Here is a 13,931-nt window from a genome sequence, read left to right on the forward strand (position 1 = left end):
GTCAATTCTGTGCATGTTCATATGCACAGAATTGATTGCCAACAGGATCAGCAATACGCTGGAAACACATCGCGACCATCCTTAAAGGAGATCACGTGCCAAGTAGGACCAGGTAAGAGGGCAAACTGCTGCAAAACAATTTACTCCATTACTTGGAAATAGGGCTGGGACGCTGGGGCACTTTAAAGCTAAAATAGTCTATAACTCAGTGTTAGAGTTGTTAAAAACCCGCTATTGTTTCCTGCCTTGCTATTTGGGTTTTCAGTTCTCTAGAATTTAATATTTAGTGAATAAATCCCTCTATTTATCACCGAAGGACTTATCTTACTTAATTCCTGTTTTAAGCATCATGGGAAATTTCAAATTTTAGGCTGAAAATAGCCAAACTATAAAAATTCTTCAAATGTTTTGTCATTTCCGTGTGGCTATTTTTACCCAAACTTTGAAATTCAATTTGAATTCCTGGCCACTGACACTTTTTGAATAGTGAACCCTGATTGGATTTAGAACTCTGCAGATAATGAATGTTCAGTCTGTTGGCTTTATAACTGCTTTGCTATATAGCATTTCCTTGTTTCACTTTATTTTTAACTGCAGGCTGCTGCGGGAAGTGCTGGAGATCATAACAGGATTGAACACCGCATGCTTTTATTATCACTGTTTGGCTCTTTAACTATTGACAAAAATAAATCCATCATTTTAGATACAGAATAAGAAAAGATTAGAGCAACATTTAAGTGGCTCAAAGCCGGCGGCTGGATGTGCTCAGACATTAAAGATGCTCGTTTGATGGAGAGATCTTAGTACATCTTTCATCAGTCTTCCATTTTTTCACCATGTTTTATCTGCTGTTTTCTTTCATCTTTCATTCATTCTTCCTGTAAAATCTAAGAGGACCTATTCTGCAACATGAATTAATTGCTTACAGAGTAAGTTGATTAATGTTGTTTCTTTTCAAAATCCTAATTTATGTGTATTTCAAAATTCTCTGTTATCTGTCTATATCATACCTCCCTCTGAATTATTAGATGTGTGTATCAGACCTCATTCTGATAAATGTAGCCGTTTTTTATACCTATCTCTGATTTATTAGACTTTATATATGTGCCTGGTACGTTTGTTTAATTCATACCTTTCTCTATTTTCTTATACTTTGTATAACCTCTATCGTACTATGTATATATCTTTCTTCTATTACATGTACATATCCCCCATCTCTGTATTTTCTGTTTATCCCACATTTCTCAATTGTATATATCATATGTCTCAATATTCTATTATACGTGTATGCCATCCATCTCAACACATCTTAGTCTAAAGCACATTTGTCTTAGCTGCCGTTTGAGACTTTATTGCCAATAAGTGCAACATATTTGCTGTCGGTTTCCTACAAAATGTATTCTAGTTGATTGTAGGTGGGTGTACACCCTGTGGCTATGGATTAATTGTAGTTGTGTGAGTTAGATCACATATACTTGATCCTCTTACTAGGAAAATAACCACAGAGTCACCACCATGCTCTCGAAGGGAGTATGCTGTCTGCGTGCTGAGAATCAGACTACATGTCCCAATTTCCCCATGAAACACTGCACATACAGAGTTTAACCCTATTGCAAGTTTGGCAGAACTCTGGCAGCATCGTTGGGGCATCATTAATGAAAAAGAATAATGTCCGTTCTGTACATATTGGACGTCTTTCGTCCGCATATAACAGCATGCAAGAGACAGGTGTCCATGTCCTCCCTGACATCCTTCCCCTGGCAGCAGGGGGAGTGACGTCCTCGAAGGAGGATCGGACCACTAGTAGAACTTGGCCATGACACATTGAATGAAGGTAAGTTTTAGCTTTATTTGTTTAACAGGATAGGTAGGTTACTCTAACCCAGTGGTTTCCAAACCAGTCCTCAAGGCACACCTACCAGTCCAGGATTTAGGGATTACCTAGTTGTCTAAAATGTTTTTAGAGAAAAAACAAAAAAAACATCTTGACACAACTGGGTAATCCCTAAATCCTGGACTGGTAGGTGTTCCAGTTTTTTTTTTTTTTTTTTTTTAAAGAGACCTCCTAAATGAATTGATATGTGAGTCTGTGTGTGATTTAACTATTTAATTATGTGTAATTTTGATGTGAGTAATTGGCTAATTATTATACATGTGTATGAGTGTCTAATCATGGCCTCGATTTGATATTGTTGGATAAACTTTTAAAATGATTTAAAATTGTGAAAAATATTAACATTTTGATATAGATACACACAATGTATATTTTAATATGTTATCCAAAAATATTTGTAAAACGTATCCAACAATAAGAAATGAAGGCCCATGTGTGTTAGAGTTGCTTAGAGTATGTCTAATTAAGTGTTGTGTTTCTCCTTGGGCCAAAGGTTTGCGCAGTCCGTTGCTTGACAACGTACACCTCTAGCAATTTAAAAGGTTGTACCCCATTGTACAGCGCTACGGAGTCTGATGGCGCTATATAAGTATTAAAATAATAATAAAAAAGAGATTTAAGACATTCAGATTGGTTATTGGTTCATATCTACAGTGGGAGTACGGTAAGCAAGTTCTTTCATTCGCTAGTGTTTCCTGCATGGAATAAAGCTCCAAACAAATGTATTCCTTTATCTGAGAAAGATCTGCGGGTATGTCGGCGAAGAAACGGAACATAGATTAGTTAGGATAAAATTTAAAAGTAAACTTTGAAACTAAATCCTGCACTGATTGGATCTGTACACAATTAGTTCTGTACATACTGGGTTGTGTGCAGTATCTGGAACTGTACATGTGGAACAACACTTTACAAACTGAAATGTGTAACAACAAAACATCTGCCTATATCCATATCTGTTCTTGATTATTTTCACTTGTTGTTTATGAAGAGTGTTGGCTTGCAAGGTTGACCAGTTGGGCAATTTTAATCTTGTACAAGTATTCAGTAAAACAGGACCTCTCTGTTGTTTTCTAGTAGGGACAGTCAACAGGTAGACCTCCTGTTATTGTAGTAATAAAACTCCCATGATTTTGTTGGCTGCTATTAAACTGGAAAAGTAATCGTACTTTTGGTTTTGCAACAGCTGGGAGGAAAAATGTTTTAGCCTGTCATGATTTCAAGTCAATGAAGCATGGAATTATTTAGGAAGAACATGTATGAGGCATATAATGGTCTGTTGACATTTGGAACATCCATAAAATATTGTTTAAATGTTAGGAACATCTATAGAATGTTCTATTAACATCAGCAAAACACTTAGAATTCTCTATTGACATCAGCACCATCCATAGAATGTTGTATGAAATTCCTGGTCTCCACAGTGACATATTCAGGCGATGTGGATTTCTGTCTAATGGACTTGTCAAATCTTGACATAGATGGTAAAACCAAACAAAATGTATGTTTCTTCTGATGCTTGGAGAAGTAGCGTGTATATGTGGTCAAGATCTATAGAAAGTGATATAGCGAGGTGGATAGATTGTGAGGAATATGAGAACTGTCTTGATTTGCTAAAAGTATATATAACATTGGCTTGAAAAATGGGTCCTCTTTGGTAAAATGAAAGCATAAATGAGTGATCTAGTGCAATGTGGAAAAACAGGGGAAGGATCGTGGACCACAGTTGGAAACACTAGTGGATTGGTTAAGTATACAACGTTCTTTAAACTCTGCCAATATTTGATTCCAGTTAGCTCTTCTATATCTGTACGAAGTAATTTTGGTGAATTTTAGTTGACTTTAAATGTTTCCTTTTCCCGCAGGAGGGTTTTTAAGGAAAGGGGCCAAGCTTTTTTTCCGGCGAAAACATCATCAGAAAGAGCCAGGTATGAGCCAATCTCACAACGACTTGGTCTACCTGCAAGAGCCAGGAACGGAAGAGCATCGGAAGAAAGGGGCGACTCTGTCTCGCCTCCTCAACAAGAAGATGTCCAAAAATAAAGGCAAAAGCAGGGGCCAGAATCACCCACCGGTGGAAAATTAAAAAAAAAAAGAAGAAGAAACAAAAAACCCAAGGCAAGCTTTCTGCAAGATGCCTATCAGGATAAAAATAACGTGCATGTTTGCACCTTGGTTCACACAGAGATATTACAGGGACACGAAGTTGGCTGCAAACTGTACCTGTTATTTCTCATATGTGAATATGAACTTTTCTTGCTAGCTTAACACTGTGATATTTTACAAGCCTGTTAATATATAGAAATGCTGTTTGCATCTTCACGAAGGATCCTGCAAATAGTGTGAAGGAATCACAAGTCACGTCAGTTAACCTTTCGAGTGCTGGTAAGGGGCTGTGCCACACTTTCGTCCCGTTGGCACATGGAGCATTTGTCTACTTAATGCCAGAGTGGCTTTGCATTTTTTTTCACCCCTAGGTAACTCAAAAGGTTAAGGGCATTAGCAGCAATATATTAATTGGCAATGACCATGTTTTGAACTCTTAATGGAGGAAAGCCTATATAGCCGTCTCTGAAAGAGACAATATTGTGCCATTTTATGCAACTTGTTCTATGCATGTAATGAGTGGAAAATGAGGTAGCAGTCCATCCTTCTGAATTTATCATTCTAATGAAAAACTGTAGGTGAGGTCCAAGTTCTCACAACATTTAAAGAGCATTTTGTCACAGTCAGAAATGCATTTGGTAGATTGACATCTCAAGTGTCCCCATGCAGGAATATTAAACGCCAAGACCAGGGATAGGCAACCTTCGGCTCTCCAGATGTTTTGGACTACACCTCCCATGATGCTTTGCCAGCATTATGTGTGTAAGAGCATTATGGGGGATGTAGTCCACAACATCTGGAGAGCCGAAGGTTGCCTATCCCTGGCCAAGACTGTCTTTATCGAAAGAGCAAATCACAATTAAAATAAAGGAGAGCATTTGAAAAACAAAAAACAATTTCAACTAAAACATGTAAACTTGTCATTCACAAGATGAATGCACATAAAAGCCCTCTTGATGTAATTTAATCTATACATTTTGCTGGCCAAATTTGTGGTCATTTAAATCTTTACCAATGGTATGAAGGAAAACTAGTGTCACCTAGACCACTTCATCTTAATGAAGTGTCTAGTTGCAGTGCTCCTGTCAATTTTAAACCTGCAATGTAAACCTTGCAGTTTTACAGAAACTGCAATGTTTACATTGCAGGCTAAATGCACCTCTAGAGGCAGTCTTCCTGACAGCCACTAGAGGCGCTCCAAACTCCAGATCCAAATGAAACTCAGTCCTGGAATCAAATGCTGCTGATAGTAGCATTACAATGGATTAATGACATTTTCTTGCAGTTTGGCTAGTTCAATGTGGACATTAAATTCCATAATTGGTGAATTGTCTTTTTTTTTTATGTCGGCTAAACTTTTAAAATATAAATTAGTAACCGAAGAAAAAAAATAAAATTTAAGTGTAATAATATAGTTTACATTTGTGTGTTGAACTACTTTGATTCACAGAAGAGATAGATAAGTGCTCGCAATATGTCTCCCATAGATGCAGGGGAATGTACTGCACTGTGTCCTTTATTAAAAAAAAAAATTTAAAAAAAAATGGCATTTTCAAATCCGATTCACATTTGACTGGATAATCATAGTTTTAGTAAATCTAGCCCTACATCTTAGTAGTAGAAAAAAGATAGGGAACAAATTACTTGCTGTAGCTGATATTGGGAAAATTGTGGGGAAAACTAGTCAAATTTGGCATAGGGAGAATTTTTCTTAAAATTCAGCTTTGACCTTAAATTTAAACTTCACTTTCAAGTCCCAACATTTCTCACTTTAGAAAGTAAGCTAATGAGTCTTATGTTTTCTGTTGTTAAATTTGAAAAGTTGAATATATTAACCCCTTAAGGACCAAACTTCTGGAATAAAAGGGAATCATGACGTGTCAGACATGTCATGTGTCCTTAAGGGGTTAAAAGGGAAATTACACACACCATTAACCACTACAATGCGCTGTAGTGGTTATGGTGACAGGTGTGCCATAGCTGGGTCTGCCGTTCACCGCTAGTTTTATCCTTATTTTTGAGTTTGACAAATGCGAGTACCGCAACAAAAAACATTTCACAACAATACTTCTAATCTAAAGCCCTTCTGTAAAATATAAGCAGCATCTGTCGAAAGAAAACATTCATTTAAAAAATGAAATCGGTACTCTACTCCCCCTTGGAAACAACTGGATATAATTCAGTACTACCATGAAATTGTTTTATTCTTTAATGTCAAAGGCACACTATGGGTTGAAATATTGTGGATCTGATATATTGGCAACAAACCCATGAATTTAAAGGACCACTATAGTGCCAGGAAAACATACTTGTTTTCCTGGCACTATAGTGCCCTGAAGGTGCCCCCACCCTCAGGGTCCCACTCCCGCCGGGCTGGATGGAGAGGAAGGGGTTAATCCCTTACCTTTTTTCCAGCGCCGGGCTCTCTCTTCGCTGGGACTCCCCTCCCTCTTCTGACGTCCATGGCTGAATGTGCATGCGCGGCAAGAGCCGCGCGCGCATTCAGCCAGTCTCATAGGAAAGCATTCTCAATACTTTCCTATGGATGCTGGCGTCTTCTCACTGTGAAAATCACAGTGAGAAGCGCGGAAGCGCCTCTAGCGGCTGTCAATGAGACAGCCACTAGAGGCTGGATTAACCCTATTATAAACATAGAAGTTTCTCTGAAACTGCTATGTTTATTAAAAAAAAAGGGTTAAACCTTGCACCCAGACCACTTCATTAAGCTGAAGTGGTCTGGGTGCCTATAGTGGTCCTTTAAGATGTGCAGGGATTTTTTTAGGTTGATTTTAAAACAAATCTATTTTATTGTTGATGTTTAAATTCATTATCTACATCAAGGCTCAAAATTTAAAATCATATGCTTGCCATTGCAAGATTGGGGTGTCCATGGCACACTAACCAGGAGTGAATTGCTACTTGCCAGGGCTTAATACTCGCTCGCCTATGTCTAGTAGCAAATGGAAATTCTGAGCCTCGATCTATATAGAGACAGAGATCAGCTCCAGCATATAGCGTTCCTATAAATCCTGTAGAAATGTTAAACTTTATGTTATGGACTAATTCACGTGAGCAACTACACAGATTACATTTTTCCCCTGCTCACAATTCACCAACTGGTTTATTTTACATAACAATAACCTGAATACCAAATTGCAAAATCCATGCTAAAATAGCCAAGTTGTGACTACTGGGCAGTTGTAGACTATATTCCCAATAGACCATTGCAGCTTAAATTTAGCAATCTGCTTTTCAGTAAACAGTTTTTTTTTTTTTTTTATAAATACAGAGCAGCGAAATTACCATTTGTTTTAATATTTCCTTTGTTCTGAGTCAAACAAGGATGGACTGCTATGATTGAATTGAAATGAATGAAGCGTGAGTGAATTGTAGTGAGATGGGTCGTGTTTAGAAAGCGGGTATCATTCAATTTCTGACAACACTGAGAAACATTATAGCTGCCTGACCAGTGGGCAGTGTATCGGAGAAGTCTCGATGAATCTGATCTAGCTGTCCTGCTGTACGATGTATGAAATAGCATCAATAGCCATAATAAATAATTATGCAACTGATGTATTTTATTATTTTATATACTATTTAATGCCGGATATAAATATATAATATTAATAGGAATATATATATTTTCAGACGTTTACATTTCAGCAGCTGGCATAGATCACATTAAAATGTTTTATTGATAGCTAGATTTAGCAAAACTGTAAATATATCATTTAGGTAGAATCCGAAGTCATTGGTAATTCTCATTTCTGTGGTTTAGTTAACTGACCAAATATATAAAAGCATATGGTAACAAATGAACTTCTCTGCCTACAGACCATATTTTTGTATATACGCTATATTGATCTACTGGCCCATTTATGTTTTTATTAAAATTGCTGTCATTTTAGTGATGTTCATACAAAGTAAATTTCACCTCCAATGAAGTGTAAATTGTACACTCCATTCCATTTTTGTGAGTTCCTACGAAAAAAAAAACGTATTTATTTTAGAGCCATCCTTTTTTTTATTGCTCTGAGCACCATAACTACGTCAGCTTGCTGAAGCGGTTATGGTGCAAGGATCCTGTCTTTTCAGCTTTTTAGTTAGAAACCTTTGTCAGTTAAGAGAGATTTAAGTTTTCCACCTTCAGTTCCTGTCCATTAACCAGCTTGGTTTCCTGGCTGCTATATGAATTTATTCTCCTCCCAGAAGAGAGATATAATCCACAGGGTTGTGCATGGACTACAGGTCTGCCATGTTCCTCGGTATGGCTGCTATTACAGAGGAGTTACACTCATCCTAAAAGACTAGCAGTTTATGGGATAAGAGTTTCTTTGTGGTGTGGGAGGACGTCTAACTACATCTGCGGGCAAACAACTAAACCGGGAACAAAGTTAAACTTTAAAACGTAGTGTTTGTATATATAATGCATTAACTGCTTTATGATGCATTAAAAAGGGGGATTTTAAATTATAGTTTTTGCATTTAAAGCAGTCTACCAAACAATTTTCAGCCCAATATATCAAAACCTAAACTAATGCTGCCAACTGTATACTCAAAAGTGATGACAATATTGTGTCAAGTCAATTGAACCTTTGTTTGCATGGTTAAATCCATCCTACACAATCCATGGTTATGAAATACCCAAATCCCAGCCATGTGTGTCTTGGCTCTGCAGAGTTCTGTCTCTGAAGCCAGATCACTAGTATTTCAAGGTCTAGCTAGCAAAATGTTAAGCATCAGCATACTATAGGGAGACACACAAGGTTTCTGTCCTTTATACATCTTTTCTATCTCTTTCCTTAATGCAAGCTTCTCATTGTCCCAGCCTCATATCTCTCATTACAGGGTTCCGAGAGTACCTTTAATTGGAGACAGGCCTAGAGTGGATTAAAGCAGTGTTTCCCAACCCAGTCCTCAAGGCACACCTACCAGTCCAGGATTTAAGGATTACCCAGTTTTGTCTAAGGTGTTTTTAGAAAAAAAAGAAAAAACACCTTAGACAAAACTGGGTAATCCTTAAATCCTGGACTGGTAGGTGTGCCTTGAGGACTGGGATGGGAAACACTGGATTAAAGGTACTAAAACCACAACCAAATTCCATAGCAATACATTTACAGTGTTATTCAGTAAAGTGAGAATTCAAAGTGGATTTCAAAAGTCAAACTAGCCAAACTGGAAACTCTCTCTAAATCAACTGTTTTCAGTTTGGCTACTCTGGCCTTCAATTTGAATCCTCACTTTAGTTAATAACCATTTAGGACTGCGGGAAATTACCACTAGTGGGCTGATGTGAAATTAGGGGCCAACTGGGGACTGCTCAGGGTCCTCATTAAGTGTTAAACTGTTTAAAAACGATTTAACATAGAACAAAAGGCACCAGGGGACTTGCGGCACGAAAACGACATTATTGAAATTGTTATAGTGATCCTTTAATCTTTTAAGATTAATAGTTGTTAAGACTTGTCAAAAATGGAGTACAGGACTCTATCCTTGGTTACACCCTAAAACCACAAAAACAAACGGCAAACATACTGATAAAAGGATGACCATCATTATCAATTCATTTATGTGCTAATGGTTCCTCATTGCAACCTAACTGTCGGTATAAATTGTTGCCAAACCATAAATGCTGTGTAAATGTGTGTTAAATGAATGGCTCTCTGCAGCGCTTAGAACTGGGGCATTTAGAAGCATTTAAATTCCATACAGTCAATCAAAATACCACCAATTATCTAGATATTCTTTGTGTAGAATATTTCTAGTGGAAAGTAGGCATTGTCAGGAAGATATACATTTGAAACTTAGCGGGTAGGACATGGGCGCTTGTTTAGATGCTGATAAAGACTTTGAAGACATTAAATATTGTAAACTGGAGAAGACCTACCCTGGTTGTTTCGTATTGAAATCACTCTATTTTATTATTGTACACATTTTAAAGAATGCATTATTTATGTAAGAGATAATTCTATATTTAACAGATACAGCTATGCCTTCTGACTCTTAATGGGGGTAAATGAAAACCAATGAACCTCTTCATCCTAGGCTAATGCAATCACTGCTTTTAATTTAGATTGTAAGCTTCTTTGACCAGGGCGCTCACCGCCTTCTGTTTTTGCAAGTCAAACTTATTAAGAATTCTTGTACAGCTCGTCATTCTACAGCGCTGTGCCACAATTTGACTTTGCAAAATGTGGAATGTTTTAGAAATAATCATAAATGACCTATACTGTTTAAATGAAAATAGGTCTGTCTCCTAGAATTAAAGCTCCTATTCTACTATTTAATGTCCAGCATGCTCCCCCACGCCTTACATCTGTAGAAATTAGCAGACATGGCGGTAGCTATATATTTGCTTTCGTTGACGTCAACTTGGTAGTACAATTCCTGTATAACTTTTAGAACTTTCGATGAGAGAACTTTAGAATACGGTAACATGAGGGGCTGATAGTGTACGTAAAACATACAAAAAATGAGTGGAGATATTTTGCAACGAACGTTGGCAGTACTGCTGCTAAAAGTTTAAAAAAGAGCTTTATTAATAAACACACGTAACCGATTGCAAAGAAATCTCAGCCACTTTCTGCTCCCAACAGAAGCTGCCGTTTAGCAGCAAACATAATGATGTGTTTACCCCCTGGGGCACAAATCCCTAATCCAATAACTCTAATCTCTTGGAAAACTAGCACACAGCATAAAAATAGGATGTGCAGACTATTTCTGTAGATAAAAAATAATTTGCTAAATCTCAAATGTGGTGAACTTGCTTTTATTGGGTTATACAGTAATGTAAACAAAATAAAGTTTCATTTTTCTGTATATGCATATTTCATTATAGGAATCGGAAACGGCTACATTTTTCTTTAAACTTGCAAATCAGGTCTATGTTTGTTATATTACGTATGACAGTTTTATTTTATTTTTTTATAGATATTTTTTTTTCATTATTGTATTTTTTTTGTTTTTGTTTTTGTTTTATTGTGCCAGTTAAGTAAAAATGTTATTTTAAATAATTAAAAAAGAAAAATACACTAAATTGCAGGAGATGGTGAAAACATAAAATGCACCAAATTTCTAATTCACTTTAAGAATGCGTGAGATTACATTATTGAAGAGATGTGATTGGTAAAATTGTATTTACTTTTTGTTTTTAATGAGTTGGAGATTTTATTAAAAGTTTTATTAACCTATTTAATCAGCGTGGTTTGATTTATTCTTTACATGTCTTCATGAAGATAAAGGAATGCAATTTTCCATGTTTTTCTTCAATTAAAAGGTAGCTTTGCATGTTCTGTTTACATTTAACAAATATGTATTTATAAGGTGTGAAAAATATTTTAAAACATCCCCTAACATAAATCGTTATGGAATATAAAAAGTTGCAAGAATGTGGAGTGTTTATATAGTAAAACAATGCAATTGAGACATAAACCATACAAAGTAAGGTCAATCATTTTCTCTAGAACACAGAGACAACAGTATATTTCTCGAACACAAGGTTAAGTTTTTTGTTTGTTTTGTTAACTGTTCATATATTGTTTTTCGATTTGAAGGTTTTTCTATTTTGTTTGTCATAGTGAAAAAGGAAGAGGATACAGAAATAAAAGAATGAAGGGGTGGGAGGGGAATTGATAACAAACGTGCATGACATATGGTATGTAACATCAGTAGTGGTTGCAGTCTCACGGCAATGTTGAAAGCAAGGATGAAACTCTTACGTTATAGAGGTGGTACAATATGTCATGGCACGAGCTTCTGTAGATAATATATTTGTTTCGAGATCGAGAAGTAGTTTCATAGCATGCAGCAATTCTAATATTCATGCAAGTAAGTGTATTTTGCCACTAACGTATTATCCATGACAGCAGTAGATTTTATAAATAGAAAAATCTCAGGTACTCACTGCGATTGTCTCCAGACAGATTTATTGCAACGTTTCGACCTATTATGGTCTTTATCAAGCTTGATAAAGACCTTAACATGTCGAAACGTTGCAATAAATCTGCCTGGAGACAATCGCAGTGAGTGCCTGAGATTTTTCTATTTGTACATATTCCTTGGGGTTTTTGCTGACCCATGTTCAGTAGCACCCTGTGTTGAATTGTTGTGACTGAGTGCGACCCTACCCCTTTTTTTCTAACAGTAGATTTTATGTCCTTTGCTATCTGTCAAGATAACGTGCGCAGTAATTGCTCTGTTACTTAGTATCATAGGGAGGGAAGCATGGTACAGAAAAAAAAGGGGATGGGTGGGTGGGGACAACACTCTAAAGCCATTCATCTCTCAAACTATGCTATATACATCCCATTCCAAGTTGTTGACATAGAGACCCTACTGTAGGCCTTGGGATCTACCTGGTGCCAGGGCGTTCTTTGGCATAACAATCTACCCACGGTTCCATGTGTCTGTGAAGGAACTGAAGCCTCCTGGTTTCTCCATGGCCATGCGTTCATATGTGATTAGATTTTTATTTTAAGATTTTTGCAAGTCCTAATGATCTTTTGCTGTTTACCTGTGATGCATTTGTCTACTTACAACTAGATAAAGAATAAAAAAAAAGGAGAACATTAAACGTTAAATGTCCCCACCTCTTTATTTTATGCACCCAGTATCTTGGCTTCCTTGCAATTATTGTTATAAAATCTGTAATTTGCACCTGACAGGAAGCATATAGAGGAAGCATATGAAGAAGGGGAGAAATTAAACAACTTTAGATTAATGAAGCAGTTTTTGTGTATAGACCATGCCCTTGCAGTCTCACTGCTTAATTCTATGCCACTTAGGAGTTAAATCACTTTGATTATGTAGCCATAGTCACACCTCACTGCATGTGACTAACACAGCATTCCTAAACACTTCCTGTAAAGAGTCATCTAATGTTTATACTTCCTTTATTGCAAATTCTGTTTAATTTTATTAGAACTTCTCAACACTTGTACCGTTAACAGCTTGCTAGGTCCTGCAGGAGTCTCCTGTGTGTAATTAAAGTTCAATTTACAAAAAAGGAGTTAAAAACTTTTAAAGTAAGTTACATCTGATTTAACCCCTTCAGGACGGAGTCAATAGTGCACGTTCTGATCAAAACAAAACGTAAACAAAAACTGGAATTTGCGCTATATGTCTGTTCAACCGTAATTCACCTCTTTCAAATTATATGCACCCACACTTATTATATATCATTTTGTTCAGGAGAAACAGGGCTTTCATTTCATATAAAATATTTATATATGAAACAATTTATTATGAATAAAATAAAAAAAAACTGTAAGAAATTAGAATTTTTTTTTTTAATTTGTAGTTCCGCCTCACATTTTAGCTGTAAATGTCATAATACTGTTAGGTTTTACTGCAACAAAATGCACATATTTGTAATCAGCGATGTCTCACGAGTACAACAGTACCCCCCATTAACAGGTTTTATGGTGTTTTGGAAAGTTACAGGGTCAAATATAGAACGTTCCATTTTCAAATTGAAATTTGCCAGATTAGTAATGTTACCTTTGAGACGGTGTGGTAGCCCAGGAATGAGAATTACCCCCATAATGGCATACCATTTGAAAAAGTAGACAACCCAAGGTATTGAACGTGGGGTATGTTTAGTCTTTTTTAGTAGCCACTTAGTCACAAACACTGGCCAAAGTTAGCGTTCATATTTGTTTCTGTGTGAAAAAAGCAAAAAACTAATATTTGGACAGTGTTTGTGACTAAGTGGCTACTAAAAATGACTGGACATACCCCATTTGCAATACCTTGGGTTGTCTACTTTTGCAAATGGTATGCCATCATGGGGGTAATTCTTATTCCTGGGCTACCATACGGTCTCAAAGGCAACATAACCAATCTGGCAAATTTCAATGTCAAAAAAATGAAATGCGAGCCTTATATGTGACTCTCTAACTTTCCAAAACACCATAAAACCTGTACATGGGGGGTA

The 13,931-nt window shown here is 36.6% G+C and overlaps 1 protein-coding gene across 3 annotated transcripts in view; it reads left to right on the forward strand.

Moving 5' to 3' along the window:
• Positions 1–4,749, forward strand: part of C2CD2 (C2 calcium dependent domain containing 2) — an 85,134-nt gene extending 80,385 nt beyond the window's left edge. For all 3 annotated transcript variants that reach the window (XM_063446979.1, XM_063446969.1, XM_063446988.1), the window contains exon 15: positions 3,757–4,749. In XM_063446979.1, the coding sequence (XP_063303049.1) occupies positions 3,757–3,977 (221 nt within the window). In that variant the 3' untranslated portion in view covers positions 3,978–4,749. The remainder of the gene's footprint in view (positions 1–3,756) is intronic.
• Positions 4,750–13,931: the final 9,182 nt, after the last annotated feature.

This window comes from Pelobates fuscus, chromosome 1 (genome assembly GCF_036172605.1).
Source record: "Pelobates fuscus isolate aPelFus1 chromosome 1, aPelFus1.pri, whole genome shotgun sequence".
Lineage (NCBI taxonomy): Eukaryota > Metazoa > Chordata > Amphibia > Anura > Pelobatidae > Pelobates > Pelobates fuscus.